The 19,134-nt window shown below is 42.7% G+C and overlaps 1 protein-coding gene across 12 annotated transcripts in view; it reads left to right on the forward strand.

Annotated features, from left to right (window-relative positions):
- Positions 1–19,134, forward strand: part of LOC109428419 (protein retinal degeneration B) — a 164,152-nt gene that overhangs the window by 121,915 nt on the left and 23,103 nt on the right. For all 12 annotated transcript variants that reach the window (XM_062844268.1, XM_062844265.1, XM_062844269.1 and 9 more), the window contains 2 exons: positions 9,233–9,972; positions 18,349–19,099. In XM_062844268.1, coding sequence (XP_062700252.1) covers positions 9,895–9,972; positions 18,349–19,099 — 829 coding nt within the window. In that variant the 5' untranslated portion in view covers positions 9,233–9,894. The remainder of the gene's footprint in view (positions 1–9,232; positions 9,973–18,348; positions 19,100–19,134) is intronic.

The raw sequence follows: 19,134 nt of genomic DNA on the forward strand, positions 1-19,134 counted from the left end.
CCACATTTTTAAATAGTGGTGCACGCCAATAGAATGATAATTATGTTTTATGAAAGAGGATAACAAATTCGACCACTTAAATCCAATTAACCGGCGCCCGTAACCATTGAGAGACTAGCGCGCACCAGTGAGACACTAATGCTCTGACGGGTGAAGCACAAGCAATGCGACCGGGTGGGAGACTACCGAGTACTACGATGAGTGGAAAAGTTTTTTTAACGAACGAGTCATTAGAAAAATGTATGAAACACTTGAAGTGACTCATTCAAATGTTGCATGAAAGTGTATCATTGAAACGAAATTGTACGCCCCTGCTCAGGATGCTAGTGCAATAATTTTAAACATTTTGGAGGAATCCTTCGCAGAATTTAAGAGGAATCCTCAGAATTATGGTAGAGTTTCTTTAAAAATTCTGGAGGATTTTTTCTCAGCAGTGTTATATGGTAATACCTATCAGAATTCTAGAGAATCTCTGGATTCCAAGGGAATTTATTTTTTATTTTGGGGTATTCCCCACCAGGGTTCTCTACCAAGGGTGAAATTCCTTTCAGGGTTCTAAGAAATTTCTGAATGATCTGGGCTGCTTCCTTTAAAAATTCTGGAAGATCCTCACTTAGGATCCCACTCAGATTTCTGAGGAAATCTTTCTCATCATTTTCGGGAACTCCGTTCAGACTTCTTGGAGAACCATACTCAGCATTCTCAGAATTGTGTCGAAATTCCTCTCAGAGTTAAGAGGGAATATTTCTTAGGATTCTGGGGGAATTCCACATAGGATTACTAGAATTTGTCACAGGATTCTGCGTAAGATTCTTTTAAGATTCTGGGGGAGTATCACTAAGTATTCTGCGGGTACTCTTCCCCAGATTATCTGAAAATTTGGCTTTCTGGGATAATCCTCGTCAGGATTCTGGGGAAATTTCTCTCAAGATTCTGGGGAACTTGCATCATCCTTGGGATTCTGGGGCTAAATTTTTCAAGATTCCAGAGCACTTTCTTTCAGCATTATTAAATATTGAAGAATCTCTCACGAGATTCTGGGCAGAATTCTCAGGACAAATTTGGATTTTGGAAATTCCCTCGCATAGATTTTGTGATTTCTTTTAGGGTTTGGAAGAAATCCTTCCCAGCATTCTACGAGAATCCCAGTAGAATGCTGTTTTCTGTATTCTAGAAGAGTTGCTACCAGAAATCACTTCCAGGGTTCTGGGAGAATCCCTTCTAGTAATCGGGGAAAATCCCTGGCATGTTTATGGTAAAATTCTTTTGAAATCCTGGTGTAATAGTTTCAAAAATTTTAGAGGAATCGCTCTCAGAGTTCTGGGACAATCCCTTTCTGAAGTTTAGGGGAGTCCTTTCAAATATTCTAGGGAAATATCTTTCAGGAATCTGTGGTAGTTTTCTGTTTTATGTGAGAATACCTCTCAGATTTCCAAAGAATCCTTCTCAGGATGCTGGGGAAGTCCATTCTAGAAGTTTTCATAATCCCTTCCAGGGAGAATCTGTATCAGATTTTCGAAAAAAAAAAACCTTTTAGGTTTCTAGGTATATTTCTCCCAAGAATCTGGAATTCGCCCTCTTATGATCCCTGCTCCAGATGCTGAATACTCTAATGGATTCCACCTGCCATATTTTGGAAATTCTGGGAGAATACTTAAAAGGATTCTGGAGGAATTCTTCTCAAGATTCTGGGGCCCTATCTCCCAGAATTCTGTGAGAGTATATCTCAGTTTTCTTTGGCAACCCCGCCTAGTATTTTGAGGGAACCTTTCTCAGGGTTCTGGAGTAATCCTTCTTAGGGTTCTAAGCTACCCTCTTCAGGATTCAGGGTCATTTCTTTCAAGTTTCTTGGGGAATTCATCTTAGGAATCCGAAAATCTTTTGTTTTTGTGAGGATCTTTCACAATTTATCTCGAGAATGTGGAAGAACCGCTCTTGGAATTCCTCTCAGGATTCTGGGAGAATTCTTCTTAGGATTCTGGAACATTTTGGGAGAATCCCTAGGGAAGGCATCTCTTAGAATTCTGAGACAATCTATCACAGGATTCTGGGAGAATTCCTCTCGGGACTCTGAGACAATCCGTCTCATAGATGTGGAGTAATCTCTCTCAGGATTCTAAGAAAATCCTTAATAGAATTCAGAGGGAATTCCTACCAAGATACCGGAAGAGTTTTGTTTTCTCTTCTAGATAATGTCGCTCAGGATTCTGGTGTGTTTTCAGCATTCTGGAGAAAACTATCTTATAATTCTAGAGCAACTCCTTTCAGAATTCTTAAGGAGTCTCTTTAAAGATGCTGGTGGAATTTCTCTCAGCAGTCTGCGGGAATTTATATTAACAGTACTATATGGAAATACTTTAAGAGTTCTGGGAAATCTCAGGACCTCAGAATTTTTCTTTCGATTCAAAAATATATATTTTTTTCAGAATGCTGTCTCAACGTTATTCCATTTTCGAATCAGATTCACGAAGTGTTTGATGTGCACAAAATAAAACATACCTGAAAACATACTTCAACTACATGCAGCAAACGAATCATTTTATAGTTTTGTAATATTTTATAGTATCAAATCGATGTGAAAACATCGATTCAAAGCATTCGATTAAATCGGTGAATCGATTCTGCTGATCCGATTCGAATCGATTCACAAAAATCGATGACTCAGCCAGATTTGCCCAATGCTGTGTGGTGGTTAGACGGAGAATCACAATTTTAAAATTTTCTTGGATGTGGGGCTACGAGAAATAGGGTGAGCAAGGGTATTATTGTCAGGTTTGTTCTCTTCGTCATGGGGGGTAAATTTTGGTTCATCTTGATTGGGAAAGATTTGAGGTCAATAATGTTGAGATCAATAGGTTTTAAAAAAAAAAAAAAACATGACGAAAAGAAACAAAACACCGAAAATGCGCAAGTTCCACTAGATGAATGCAGACTATTCAGTATTCACTAACAGTTCATTTTCTGACCAAATTTTATAATTACATATTATTAGAATACTTCGCCAATTGTTAAATAGTACTGAAATTTTCGTTTTCATTTGTTTTTCCGTGCATAATTCTACTTTAGTTGAAAAATATCCACTGAACGTCTAGATCCACTCATTTCTTATACTTCCCATTGAATTTTGTTTCCCTTAAATTTATTATCAAAGGTCCTGTTCCAATAAAATAAGCATGATTTGACGGAAAAATGGAAGTCTATGGTGTATTCTTCATTGTAGGTCCTCAATATCTGATAATTTTCTCGAGTTTTACTTCAGCACAACTTCTACGCTATCGTTATATTCTGATCCGTATAGATACAATACAGCTCTGAACAAGTGAGAGAGATGATAACCACTCAAAAAAAACAGAAAAATTGGGCAGAATTATAACCAGATAAACGCCTAAAAGTATGCACTGCATGGTTCTTGTAATTTCATGTAATTTCGACTGCAGTGTTAAACATTTGTCATTTTTTTTAACAAATCAAATAAAGAGAGCTCACTATAACCAAACGTTAAAATACTGTAGAAGTTAGATTTTACACAGATAATGATTTCTAATAAAGTAATTGAGTTTTTCCTTCAGCACCCCGAAAACTCTCTTTACGTACTCACCATACGTAAACTTTTTAGAAGTTTTGCATATTTTAAAAAGAAAATCCTGCTAAGTACTGTTCCTTTTCATTTGTATCCTTTGACAGATACGTATTTCGACCTCAACTATAAGGTCGTCTTCGGTGTCTCGTACTTACAGATATTCCACTAACACGCCCAGGTTCATTATCATTCCATGTTTTGATATAAAATTTCAACCAGATATACTCTACACGGCTTCTCCACTTATGTTTGTACTACTCCATGTTTTTTTTATTCATGAACAATATGTGGCTTTTATGGCGTTATTCTGGGCACTATCAAAGTAACATCGAAAACATAATGTGTCTTTCGGCTACATGAAAAATGATAAACTATCCAAAAATTCAATGTTATTCGATCTACCAATTGCAACTTAGAATAACGTACAAAAGTCTGAAAAACATAACGCTGAGGGGAAGTACATTCCCGGTAGGAATCCCCGAAGGAATCCCGGGAGGATTTACAGAAAGAATTCTGAGAGGCATATCTGGTAGAGTTCTGAGGGAATCTCAGCTGAAGTCTTGGTAGGAATCCCTGAAATAACCACAGAAGAAATCCCGGGAGGAGTTGCTGTATAAATCTCGGGCGAGGATCCCGGCTCGTATGTAGAAAGAATTCCATTAGGACTCCCTGAATATATTTCGACAGAACACTTTGAAAGTATACTAAAATCAATCTGTGAAGTAATTCCAGAAGAAGTCCGTGAAAGAATGCTGGTTAAAATTCAGGATTTTCTAAAGCAATTCTGGCAGAAATCCCTGAAGTTATTCCCGAAGGAATCCCGTAAAGAATACTTGATGGAATCCTTAGAGAGATCATGACAGGAATGCCGGCCAGAAGCTGAGCAGGCATTTCTGCAAGAACCATAGAAGATGTCTCTATGATCTAGGATCGCCTGAAAAAAATCCCTGGAAGGAATCTTTAAAGGAATTCCAGCACAAATCCCTGAAGGAATGCAGAAAAAAATAATAAAAAGAATCCTTTCAGGATTTTCCAAAGCAACCCCTGCAGAAACCCCGTAAGAGAACTCCGGAGCAATCCGTACAGCAATCTCGGAAGCAATATCTGCAGGAATCCCGGGAATAAACCTGAGAAGATTCTCGAAAAGAATGCCTGAAGAAATCCTGGAAAGAATTCCTGAAGGTATCTCAATAAAGAACCTCAGCTCATCTAATCTCATCTCAATTCTTCACCCTACTCTCTAGCCTCTACCTTACTGACTTCTTTGTCCTCTATTCCAACCCTCTATCCTACGCTCTATCGTAACCTTCAACCCTATCATCTGCCCTACCCTGTAAACTATCCTCTACCATAACCACTGCCCTATCCTCTACCGTACCCTCAAGTCTATATTGTGCTTAATCGTACCGTCTACCCTACTCTCTACCCTAACATTTTTCCTACCCTCAACCCTACTCTCTATTCTGCCCTCTTCCCTACCGTCTACCCTACCCACTACCCTAACCTTCTACTCCACTCCCTCTACTCTATCCTTCCCCCAAACCTTGACCCAAACCTTCTACCCGACCGTCTGCTCCACCGTTTATCCTACCCGCTACCCTACCACATACCATGACCCCTCTACCCTTTTTCTCATAAAGCCCGATCGGTAGATACCCATATTGCATGGTATCATAGCTCAAACTACCATTACGTGGCCGCCATCTTGGGTATGGTCCGACATCTTGGGTTTCAGGATGGCGTCGGATATTCATTTTTGAGTTCTACTCATGAAGCCCGATCGATAGATACCCATATTGCATGGTTTCATAGCTCAAACTCTCATTCTGTGGCCGCCATTTTGGATATGGTCTGGCATCTTGCATTTCAAAATGGCGTCAAGTATCGATTTTTGAGTTCTACTCATGAAGCCTGATCGACAGATACCCATATTGCATGGTATCATAGCTCAAACTACCATTCTATGGCCGCCATCTTGGATATGGTCCGCCATATTTGATTTCGAAATAGAGTCAAATATCGATTTTCGACTTCTACTCGTGAAGCCCGATCGATAGATATTCATCTTGGATTTCAAAATAGGGTCAAATGTCGATTTTTGACTTCTACTCATGAAGCCTGATCGATGGATACCCATATTGCATGGTTTCATAGCTCAAACTACCATTCCATGTCCGTCATCTTGAATATGGTCTGGCATCTTGCATTTCAAAATGGCGTCAAGTATCGATTTTTGAGTTCTACTCATGAAGCCTGATCGACAGATACCCATATTGCATGGTATCATAGCTCAAACTACCATTCTATGGCCGCCATCTTGGATATGGTCCGCCATATTTGATTTCGAAATAGAGTTAAATATCGATTTTCAACTTCTACTCATGAAGCCCGATCGATAGATATCCATCTTGGGTTTCGAAATAGGGTCAAATGTCGATTTTTGATTTCCTCCAGCAGTTCCCCTCTGCGAAATTCTTCCAGGAGTTTCACTTTGTAGATTTACCCCAAAAGTTCCCAAAGTTCCTGAATTTCTCCAAGAGTTTCCAGGAAATTCCTCCAGGAGGCTCTTGGAAATTTCTCCAGGACATTTCCGGGAATTCATCGAGAGGCTTCCAGGGAATTTCTCCACGTTTTCCTCAAGGGTCTTCGGAGTTTCTTGGAAACTTCTTTGCAAGTATCTCGATAATTCCCATAGAAGTTCCCGAAGTCTCAATTAGTTTCTTTTGAATTCCTCCAGGAGTTCCCCGAGATTTCTGCCAGGAGTTACTCGGAAACTTATCCGAGAATTCCAAAGGAGTTTTTCGAGGATTCCTCCGTTAGTTACCTGAGAATTCCTCCCGGAGTTTTTCGAGGATCCTCCAGGAGTTCCCCAAGAATTATTCCAGGAGTTTCTCGCTAATTCTCTAGGAATTCTTCCACGAGTTTCTCGAGAAATTATCCAAGAATACCTTCTAAGGAATTACTTCAGCAATTTTTCGAAGATTCTTCCAGGAGTTACCTGGGAATTCCTCCAGTATTTCCTCAGATGTTCCTCGGAAATTTTCTGGCATTTTTCAAGGAGTTTTGCTGGAATTCCTGCAAGCGGTTCCTGGAAATTCCTCCTAGGATTTCTCCAGGAATTCCTCCGGAGATTTCTCCAGGAATTCCTCCGAAGATTCCTTCAGGATTTTTTCGGAGATTTCTTCCGGAGATACCTCTAGGAATTTCTTGCAGATTCCTTCAGGAATTCTACCGGAGATTCCTTCAGAAATTGTTCCGGAAAAACTTCTGGGGATTTCTCCAGGAATTCCTAGAAGGAAGTCCTGAAGGAATTTCCTGAGGAATTCCTGGACAAATCTCCAGAGGCATTCCTGGAGGAATCACCAGAGGAATTGCAGGAGGAATTTCCGGAGGATTTGCTGGAGGAATCTTCGGAAGGATTCCTGGAGGAATTCCTGGAGGAATCTCCGGTGGAATTCCTAGAGGAATCTCCGGAGGAATTTCTGGAGGAATCTCCGGAGGAATTTTTGGAGGAATCTCCGGAGGAATTTCTGGAGGAATCTCCGCAGGAATTTCTGGAGGAATCTCCGGAGGAATTTCTGGAGGAATCTCCGGAGGAATTTCTGGACGAATCTCCGGAGGAGTTTCTGGAGAAATCTCCGGAGGAATTCCTGAAGGGATCTCCGGAGGAATTTTCGGAGGATTCTCCTAAGGAATTCCTGGAGGAATCTCCGGAGGAATTCCTGGAGGAATCTCCGGAGGAATTCCTGGATGAATCTCCGGAGGAATTCCTGGAGGAATCTCCGAAAGAGTTCCTGGAGGAATCCCCGGATGAATTCCTGAAGGGATCTCCGGAGGAATTTCTGGAGGATTCTCTGAAAGAATGACCGAAGGGATCTCCGAAGAAACTCCTGGAAACATTGCCGGGCGAATTCCTGATGGAATCTCCAAAGGAATTCCTGGTGGAACCTCCAGAGGATTTTTTTTTTGAAGGAATCTCCGGAGGCATTCCTGAATTAATCGCTAGGACTCCATGGAAAAATCAGCGGAGAAAATCCGGAGGGAATCCCTGAAAGAATTCTTGAAGATTGTTTTCCTGCATGCCGTCAAAGATTGTTTTTAGTACGCGACGGAAGCGTATATCTCTGGTGGCTAATTCAGAGACGAGTGTAGCAACGATTGCGTTGTTGACAAGCACACAGGCACGAAGCATGGCACCCGAGTTTGCCATTCCATTTTTACTGAAAGTAGCAAACACCGGGTTTACAAGGTTTCCAAGATAGAAATTCCCCTTACGAAAGTAAGGTTCTTGGACTAAGGCCACTTGGGCTGTACCATTTTGCATAATGCGATGTATGCACTTCAAACGGAATCGCTCAAGTAATTTTCGTTCAGTGCCTTATTTTTCCGTGACCGGAATGGTCAAGAAATTTAACACAGCAAGCCCCATTTGAATTGACGTTTCGTTTCAGCTCCGTACTAGGATCCGGAATAAAGCGACGCTTTATTATTTCTTGAGCGATTCCTTGCCTGAATTTTCCATGCATCGAGATAGGCCAAGAAATTTCTTGCGATCTCCGTACTACCCATAAGTCTGCAAAGATTGGTCGTTTCTGCTCTTTTTACCCAAACTAGGCAAGATTAAACTCTTTACAATCACAGCACAACAAAGAATAGCAGCTATAAAGCCAGATCAGTAACGATTGGAAAACGCCAAAGGCGAGGATACACAGAATACACTGTGTAAATCGCATAATGCGATGTTTAAGATCAAAGAAGGGCAGCTGTTTGCCTCGAAGAAGGGCGCAGTAAGGGCAAAATACTGTGAAGGGCATCCTTTGTGCGAGTGTAGCTGATCTGGTGATACTCTTGAAAGGGAGAGTTGTCGTAGATATAATAAAAGACTTTGTGACCAGTTCAGTGGTCAAGTAACGAATTAATAAATGTATTAGCTTCTCCTGTATTTATATTACACTAATGACATCTTTGAGATATTCAATCGCCTACTACATGGTTTCCCAAACTGGACCTGAAAGTTGGGAACCTATGGCCTACTTGATAAAATCATCTACAGATACTGGGCTAGCATCTACGGGCGATCAATCAAGCTCAAGTTTACACTCAACCTGCAAAATGTTCGGTTCGTTTGGTCAAACATTCGTCATGTGGCACATTTACTGTCACGAATGTCCTTGTCTAACTTCTTGTTAAAACTACTTTCCGCTAAAAATCCATTATATCTGGATTTATATCTTCCCTTTACGCCCACCGTAAGGCGTTAAGCGCGTTCAACGTTCCTTCACATAGCTCCACTGCTGTATCTCATAGAATACGGAACGTAAGACCTGAAGCCGAAAATAGAACCTTTCTTCCCAGTTCCGCCCAAACATGACAGTCTTCCGCCCTTTGGCGACGGAAAACACAGCACTGCACCAAAGAACGCCCGTTATAGAAAAAAAAACATCTAAATATAGCTCCAAATTGTTCCAGTCCCAAAGGGAGCTCTACCTACGGTAGAAAGCTCAGCTCATATCGTTGCATCAGAACGGATGTAGGTGGCAGAATGCCACCCACCCATTCATCCCTTTTATGCGGTTGTTCTGCCGTTAGATACCTATCCAACTGTATCTCTGAACTAAACCATTTTCGTTTTGTTTCTATTTCTGTCCACAGGTGTGACGACAGACGGTGCTTCCAAACGGCAGCAAAATGATCCAAATTAAGAAAGATAATCATCATCATTGTCATCGACTGGAACACTAAACGGTCACCCAGAGTAGTACTAAAGCCAAACCGGGCCCATAACCAACAACCATGACAACCGCCCAGTTACCAGCACCAGCAGAAGCAGTGAGGGCACTTGTTCCGAAGAATAGTCCTGCTGCGATCCATTTAGGGCACCACCTCAAAAGAAGCTAGGACACGACTGGTGACTGTGCCTTGTGTGCCACCACCGACCGCAGAGTTATACTATCAAAGTGAACGTACCTACGATACTAAAAGCCCGGTGGAAACTCGACACCATTCAAACCGACGACCGACGACAGTCAAAAAGCTCAGCCGCAGAGAGCGGCCAACGGGGTGTTGCAAGCAATCGACACAAAACCGGTGAATCGCATGGGAACACGTGCTGGGGGGGAGTTGAAGCCAGACACAGAGCGGTAGACACAGTAGGCGAAGAACAAAACACTTTTATCCGCATCTCCCGTGCTGGGGTGCGGGAGAGGTGGGAGCACTGAGTAGGCGAGTGTGTCTACTCGTCCTTGTTTTAGTAGCACGGCACCACAACAACCGGTGTGCGAGGGAGGACTTGAAAGGAGGAGAAAAGCTCCATCATGTTGATAAAGGAGTATCGGATACCGCTGCCGCTGACGGTGGAGGAGTATCGAATAGCGCAGCTCTACATGATAGCGGTAAGTACAAAGGCAGAGTTATTGTGATGTGTTCGGAGTTTGGTGGCCAATATTGCTGCCGTTGTTTTGATGAAGGAGATCTAAATGTTTCACGGATTAATGAGAATAAAAAGTAAACTCATTACTACCATTTCCTAAATTGTTGGTCGGGACCCCCGGGTCGGCGGTCGCCGGCCTTCGTCCAGGGGGTCGCGAGAGAGAGCCGAATATTTTACTCTAACAGACAAAAAATGAGGGAATTTCGATGGTGGGTCGCGAAAAGTACGTCGGCTGGGAAAAGGGGGTCGCGCACCTGAAAGTTTGGGAACCTAAGAATTAGAATAAACAAATCTGGAGATTCTGCTTTCTCCAGTTCATAGAAAATTCTTCGATTGTTGCAAAGATTAGGTTTGTGAATAATGGTAATGAACTTTATTTTTTCAATATGTATTCTGCAATAATCCTGCTCGGGATTTTGTAAGAATCCTTCTCAGGATTCTGTGAGAATCCTCTTCGGGATTTTGTGAGAACCCTGCTCAGGATTCTGTGAGAACACTCATCAAGATTCTGTGGGAATCCTCTTCAGGATTCTATGAGAATCCTCTACAAGATACTGTGAGAATCTTGTTCAGGATTCTTTGAGAATCCTGCCTTGAAATCCTTTTCAGGATACTATAGCAATCCTTCAAAGAATTCTGTTAGAATCTTCCCTCCATTTCCTCTGAAAAATGCTGTGCGAATCATCTTTAAGATTCTGTGAGTAGTTTCTTTAAGATTTTGTGAGAAATCTCCTCAGGATTCCGTGAGAATCTTCCTCAAGATTGTGTCAGAATCAACGACGTAGCTGAGAGCACCATCGGGAACGAGGTCGACAGAACGAATGGTTCGACGAGGAGTGCAGAGCGATTTTAGAGGAGGAGAATGCAGCACACGCGGTAATGCTGCAGCATGGAATCCGGCAAAACGTGGAACGACACAAACAGAAACGGAAACAGCAGACCCGTCTCTTTCGAGAGAGTGCCACCTGGAAGAAGCGGAATGCGAAGAAGTACGTGAAATACGTAATTTCTATAACACGGGTTCCCAACCGGGGCCGTGAAACCAGTCCTGGGGGGCCACGATGTTACCAAAAAAAATGTACTATTTTGTGCAAATTATAAAAATTTTCAATTTTATACAGCGCGGCCCTCAAAAGGCACAATTTGAGGAACAAATTTTCAGTATAAAACGCCTTCAGTAGAAAAAAATTTTCGGCTGCGCCGCTATTTTTCAACTACGACTCAAATTAAATGAACATGACATTATTGCTTACGAAATGTGAGTGTCGAATCAAAAAAACCTATCATTGATCTCGAAAATCCCTCCCACAATAAATTTCTGGCTACGTCACTGTACATAAAAAAAACTCGGTTTCGTTAATTTTACTCATATTTTTTTCTAAAAATTTTCAGTGATCCCCAGATGTTTAAACAATTCTTGAAGGGGGTCGCCAACTCAAAAAGGTTGGGAACCCCTGTTCTATAAGATGTAACGGTTCGTAGTACTTCCTCAGCAGGTTATTGAGAGTATGTCGCGGTATAGTGCAGTTTTCGTCTGTTCGTAATAAATTCAGGAAAATGTTTGTGTTATGTGTTTCCATTGTCTGTGTTTGCTGATCACCCGAAAAGGACGCAGTCATAGATAGCAGCTACCATCATCATTCAACATCAGCCACCAGATGACTCTGCCTTTCCTAAATCATGGACGTAGACGGTGGTAGCGAAGGAGGCTATTAAGATCTTGGAGTTACTCAATTGACCTAAGAAACGGCAATTTGCCCAAGTGTTCGACACTAGTGAATTCTGTTGTACTTATAGTGTCTAATGTGTGCTTATTGTGTGGTGGATTCCAATAACCCAGGTAATCTAGAATCAAGATGATTCCATGAACCTGGAGTCCCCCCCCCCCCTTCACACAGAACACCGTAGTTATACCGTGGTTTTACCACTATCAAAGAGGTGAACCATAACCCCAAAATGGGTCACTCTCCACCGGGAAGACATCTGGTATAGACTTGGGCAGATGATAACCCGACCATTCGGTACTCCAGGCCGAGGACCAACCTGAGGCCCGTGTTCCAGCAAAGGACATTGAAGAAGAAGAAGGACGAGAGGAAGGAGAGGATCGGCAGATGATGGCGGCTGGTTAAGGGGCTCCGAAGGACAAAGGTCAGATTAGTCTTAAGAAAATGGGTGAAACGAAGTAGAGTGAAGCTAGAGAGCTAGGGAAAGATAGAGATGAAATGCACTAAACCGTAATAAACAGAAGTGTGAACAGGCGATCCAAGTGTTTTCCTGAATCCGCGAAATAGTAAGGATAAGCGTGCCGACCCTGGTTGAGGTTGAGGTTATACAGAGTCTCGATAGCCACTGGGAAGGGTCACCTTCTGTGACCCTCTCCTCAAGCCAAGGATGTTTTCGATCACCTGGCAATCATTTGACTCATTTGTCTATAACTCAGTACAGAAGTCCAATATTCCAATATGGTGTTCGGCAAACTTCCTACAATTATCACCAAGGACGCCTAATATTTACGGCGTAAAAGTATTAGTACCACCTACTCATACTAAACGATCGGAATTTTCGATCGTTTAGCATAAGTAGATGGTACTAGTGGATATGTCGTCCTTGGTGATAATTGTAGGAAAAACATTAATCTACAAGTTTGCCGAACTCCACATTGTAATATTAGACTTCTGAACTGAGTTATAGACAAATGAGTCAAATGATTGCCAGGTGATCGAAAACCAGTGCTGAAAAATTCATTTCGTCATTGTGGTGATCTATATTGTGAATGATACCATGTGGTATATGTGTTGAACTAGTGTGGGTGGCTGCACTAGCGAACGAACGATCCAACCACGAATAGCCGGCACCACTCGTCATTCTATCGTGCAGGCCTGACTAGATCGGACGACATCACAGTCATATCTAAATTCAATCACCTACAGCTCATTTTAGAAGCTGAACCTGAAAATATGATATATGAAAAACTTGTTCGACTAGACCAGTTCTGCAAGAAAGTCACGGAAAAAACGATATTTTTCGAATATTTAAAGTAAATGTCACGGACTACCTTCGAAAAATGCAAATGATATGCACGGTGAATATCATTTGGCATTTTTCAAAGATAGTCCGTGACATTCACCTTAAATATTCAAAAAATAGCGGTTTTTCCGTGACTTTCTTGCAGAACTGGTCTAGTCGCACAAGTTTTTCATATATCATATTCTCAGGTTCAGCTTCTAAAATGAGCTGTAGGTGATTGAATTAAGATATGACGAAATGAAATTTTCAGCACTGTCGCAAACATCCTTGCCTCAAGCCAACGGTAGCTGTGGTCTAACCGCCATTAGTTACAACGGACGCCAGTGCAGATTTCGTTTCCGCCCCTGCATAGAGTGTGGCCGATCCACCTTCACTTTCGCTCCCGAATTTCTGCCGCTATCGGCTTTTGAACATCGACGATGGAGCTCCACGTTGGAGATCCAATTGTGAGGTCACCATGCACCAATTATATACCGCAGGCATCTATTGATGACCTGCAGCCGTTGCGTGTTCTCCACTGATACACATCAGGTTTCACTGGCGTATAGCAGCACAGATACCACGTTCGAGTTAAAAAATCGGGTTTTGGTGCGTCGACTGATCTGGTTGTTTTTCCATACATTTCTTAAACTCGCAAAAGTAGCCCTCGCCTTCTTGATCCGTGCACCTATGTCGATCTTGGTGCCGCCATCTGCCGCCATATGGCTACCGAGATATTGGAAGCTTTCGACATTATCCACTGTTTGCCCAGCTACCGTAAAGCTGGAAGAGTTGACCGTGTTTACATCCAACGATTTGGTCTTGTTGACGTTGATGGTAATACCTGCCGATTGGCCGAGCGATTGGCAAGATCATCGAGCTTGCTCTGCATTTCAGAGCGCCATTGAGCTAGGAGAGCAACTTTAGGTGCTCCATGGTAATGGGCTGCCAAAGCAATCCACGATTTGGTTCGCGGTCAATTGCACCTACCAGGATCTCGTCGATTACGATGAGGAACAGTAGCGGTGATAGGATACATCCTTGCCTACCTCCAGCAACGACCCGGATAGGATCGGATAAAACACCGTTATGCAGTACTCTGCACGAAAATGCTCTGTACTGTGCTTCAATAAGGCCGATTATTTTCTCAAAGAGACCCTTGCGCCTGAGGGCTTCCCACATATTTCCGTGATTGAGACGATCGAAAGCTTTTTCGTAATCAATGAACACCAGGTAGAGAGACTCTTGGAATTCATTGATTTGCTTCAGAATGATACGGAGCGTGACAATATGGTCCACACAGGATCGTCCGGCACGGAATCCTGCTTTTACTGCCGTCGGAGAGTTGCGTCAATCTTCTGCTGTATCCGGTTAAGGATAACTTTGCAGAGGACTTTGAGAACGATACACAGTAACATCACAAAAAGCCGGGGCCCGTGGCGTAGTGGCTACACGTTTGCTTTATAAGCAGATGGTCATGGGTTCGATCCCAGCCCCGGCACTTTCGTCAGCTGCTCTTTCCACCTGAGAGCAGCTGACACTGACCCTCTTCTGAGCCCATGGCTCAAATGAACTCGGATACTTGGACATCGGCGAATTGCTACTCATAATGGAACCCCAATCGGACTGGAAACAGGAACAACCAACAGCCTCGTGCTCATCATTCTACCATGATAGGATAGAACGTGAAAGCAGCGCAGCGGCAACCAGTTCGATATAGTACAATTAAAATAGAATACATTTAGGCCTTGATTTAGGCGCTGTACAAAGTGTGTGTTGTACAGCTACCAATTGGAATCGCTTACGCAGTGCCCTAGTGGACAATAGAGCTGTAAATTAGGTTAAGTGATTGAAGAATAAAAAAATCATCACAAATGAGTTGAGTTTATGGTAACATGAAGCCCCGCCAATTATCGCATACAGACATGTCACCCTTTTTGGGTACCTTCACTAAGACGCCTTGCATCCAGTCGGCCGGAAATGTCACGGTTTCCCATATGTTGCAAAATAATTAATACAGTAGTTGTGCGGATACTACGGGGTCAGCTTTAAGCATCTTAGCTGATATACGATCGACCCCTGGGGCCCTGTTCGATTTCATGCTACGGATGGCTGTTTCTATCTCCTGCACTGATGGAGCTTCGATGCTGACACGCGTCGAACCCTTGGCGGATCATGCTGAGTTGTTGAGGGCGTGGCCGACACTTGAAAAAGGTTTCCAAAGTGCTCGAACCAGTGTTTAAACTGATCAGCCGGGTCGGACAATAACTTTCCAGACGTGTTTTGCACGGGCATCGTAGCATTCATCTTGGTCCCACTAAGGCGACATGAGACATCGTAGAGGAGGCGGATGTCGCCGGTGTTTGCGGCTTTCTCGCCTTCGTCGGCTAGGGAGTCCGCCCACGCTCTTTTGTCCCGTCTACATGAGCGTTTCACGTTCTTCTCGAGAGCCGAATAGCGCTGACAGGCTACGGCTTTGGCTCCTCGTGTTTTCGCTCGCTCTATCGCGGTTTTGGCGTGCCCTATGGCCAAGAAGGACAAGTCCTTCTAAGTGGTCCAAAACGCGAGATATTCATCAACTTCTGGCAAAATATATGTAGTGCTATTCCACAAGTCCGTCATGGCGTCCTGTGTAGCAGATTCCCGGTGTCCAATGTTCCCGGAACCACTGTTGGTTCTTGGCGTAATTATCTTTCAAATAAGACATTGGTCATTTGAATTGGTAGAAAATTAACCACTCTATAAGAGTGATGACCCTAATCCATTAGTAGTTTGTAACTTTTTTTGTGGCGTCATTTTGGTTTCACCTTAAGAAAAAAGAAGACTGTTAACTGCTTCGTTTCTGCAAAATATTGATGCTTTCCAGTTCCAACCTGGGATGGAACTGGATCAGATCACAGTTTCAACCCCAACCCGACTTCGATTTCACTTGTATGTACTAAAGTTTGTTTGACGCCAATCCAGTTCCAACCCAGGTTAAAAAAGAAAAACGGCATGAGACTGACTATACACGTCCGGGATTGATTTGAACTGGTATGAATTGCACTGAGGTCCAACTGACTAAGGGCTAGGGCACTCCACTTATTCTCAAAGTGATTTTTAAGCAGCTTATACAGTTTGGATATACATGAGATGTATATGTAGAGAAGAGAAAGAGAGAAAGTAGATAGAAAGATACAAAGTAGGAGGAAAGGGACGGGCCAGGAATTGAACCCAGGACCCTCTGCACACGAATCAGAATCAGTAGCCACTAGACCAGCAAGCCCGTCATCGTTTCGGCAAAATAATAAAAGTAAATAAGTTTCATTACGATAAGTTAACAAACATAAGAGATACAAAGGTGGCCAAAATGTTTGGGATAGGCATCTTTTTAATTTTGTATGTGTTGTTGGGCAGTTTGTATGTGACATTTTTAGAAAAATACCTGAAAATTCATTTTTTTTCCAAACAGTAAATCGTGAATAACTTTAAAACGGATAGAAAAGAACGCCATGCTATATTCGGCACAGTTTATCTTCATAATTTTCTTATCTTTTTATAGAAATTGTTTTAAATTAGCATTAGGTTGAAATACTTTTTATGATGAATAAATGCCATGGTATATCAAAAAACGATAAATTACAGTAAATTTAAAAATTTGGTATTTAAAAGTTACATGCTAAACATATCTTGATGAATTTATGGCTATATCGGTCTTTTTTCTACTCATAGTATAAGGTAGTAGAGATCAAAGTGGATAATGAAATGATAGATATGAAAGTATTCGTTAGGTAGCGAACAAGTGTGAAAATTTTATAGAAGGTGAAAATAGTCAAGTAGGCCATGTATTGAACGAATACATCGAATGCGTGAAACTTCTGCCGTACGACCTGTGCTTTTAAACAGATCGGCTTGGTTGGATCTATATCAAGCTGTAAAAAATATGAAAAGGGTGGGTTTTATCAATTTTTGTACAGTAAAAAATATGTGATATTTATTGCGAAAAATTGCCATTTTTCAAAAATCTCACCGGGGCGACCTGTAAACGTCATTAATGAAAGTTTGCGTCATACAAAAGTTTGTTTCTAAAACCCTTAGCTATCATTTGTAGGGTGAGCCCCCAAGTTTTCTGTCTATGTACAATTTTGAGACACCCTACTGTGCATATAAAAAATGGCCGTAGATTTCTTTCGAAATTTCTTTTAAACTTCACGTACCTGACCCCTGACAACTCATTTTCAAAATGCTGGCATTTCGTCAATTTTCATCCGATTTTTTTGAAGTCACCCTCAATCGGTCATAAATTGACTCAAGTTGTTTATACTCGAGTGGCCATACCATATCCGGAACCGTTCCGGAGATATTCCGGATTGTGCTGGGGTCAGCGATGTTGCCATTATAGGACAAAGTGATGATTATTTCGTGTATTATTGTGTTTGAACCATCGACTTTCAGCTATTTTTTTGTTCTGACCAGTGGAACAAAACTGCGATAACCAGATTTGAATAAGGTTAACTCATCCGGATCACCGTGACAGGTTCCGCGGGGCTTCAGTGGGGACACTTCTGGGGTTCAACCTAAACACGCCATGCGACATATCGATCTTCACGGTTTCGAATGAATGAGTCAGAAATGATAGACTGAAGTTTGTATCAACTCACATGGCCGCTCCGGAACACCAGTGCAGGTTCCGCGGGGACCTCTCAAATACAATAACATGAAATAAAAACTTTTAGCCATTTGGCAAACGACCTCCCTCCTGACCCCAGTACAATCCGGAATATCTCCGGAATGATTCCGGATATTACATGGCTACTTAAGGACAAACGTCTTGAAATCCCGTTTCAACAGTGCATAAGAACTTCAGACGCACAAATCTCAAGAAGCAAGCTTCAAACAACAGTGAATTTCATTATTCTGTTCTTGTTCACTTGTAATAAGCTTGAAATAAAAAGATCAGGTGCGCTGGTTTTGTTTATGAAGAGATTTGTGCCCTCGAATTCGTGAGTAGGTCCCAAAGTCGGCTATTGTGGCGGCCATTTCGGGATTCTAACAAATCTGTCCTTAAGAGTAATAAACTAGCACCAATTTATGATCGATTGAGGGCAACCTCAAAATAATCGGATGAAAATTGACAAAATGCCAGCATTATAAAGATAAGTTGGCGGGGATCGGGTACGTGAAGGTTAAGAAATAGGAACGCTAAACCGGAAAATACATATGCCACAAAAAGTCTAAATGTACAAGCAACGGAATCAAAATAACATAATTCTATAAATAAATGGTCCTTTTTTCTGATCTTTCTTTTCACGCCAACATTGTTCGTCACTTCCGCACCGAACAACCATCGCAGAAAAAAAGTCGCGAAGAAAGTAAAGGCGCCGGAAGTGGGGTGGAAATCATCGTCAACGAACCGTACGAAGACGGCCCGGGCGGCAAGGGTGGCCAATACACGAGGAAAATCTATCACGTGGGCAGTCACCTGCCGGGCTGGATCAAGGGCCTGCTTCCGAAGAGTGCCCTCACCGTCGAGGAGGAAGCATGGAATGCCTACCCGTACACGAAAACCCGCTATACCTGTCCGTTTGTGGAGAAGTTTTCGCTGGAAATCGAAACGTACTATTTTGGCGATAACGGTCACCAGGAGAACGTGTTCAAGCTTAGCGGAAGCGACTTGCGGAACCGACTGGTGGACACCATTGATATTGTTAAGGATCAGCTGTATGGGGCGGATTACATCAAAGAGGAGGACCCGACGCTGTACTGCTCGGAGAAGACCGGGAGGGGGCCGTTGGGGGACAATTGGTTGGCTGAGTATTGGGATGAGGTTCGGGATAAGGCGCAACCTACGGCGCGCAACATGTCGCTGATGTGTGCCTACAAGCTGTGTCGGGTAGAGTTCCGGTACTGGGGTATGCAGACCAAGCTGGAGAAGTTCATCCACGATGTGGCGCTGCGGAAAACGATGGTCCGGGCCCACCGGCAGGCATGGGCCTGGCAGGACGAGTGGTACGGACTGACCATGGACGATATTCGGGAGATTGAACGACAGACACAGCTGGCCCTGCAGAAGAAGATGGGCAATGAGGACGATGATGATGAAGGTAAGTAGGGAGTAGTTGACATCAAACGCTGTTTA

The sequence above is a fragment of the Aedes albopictus genome, chromosome 1 (assembly GCF_035046485.1).
Source record: "Aedes albopictus strain Foshan chromosome 1, AalbF5, whole genome shotgun sequence".
NCBI lineage: Eukaryota > Metazoa > Arthropoda > Insecta > Diptera > Culicidae > Aedes > Aedes albopictus.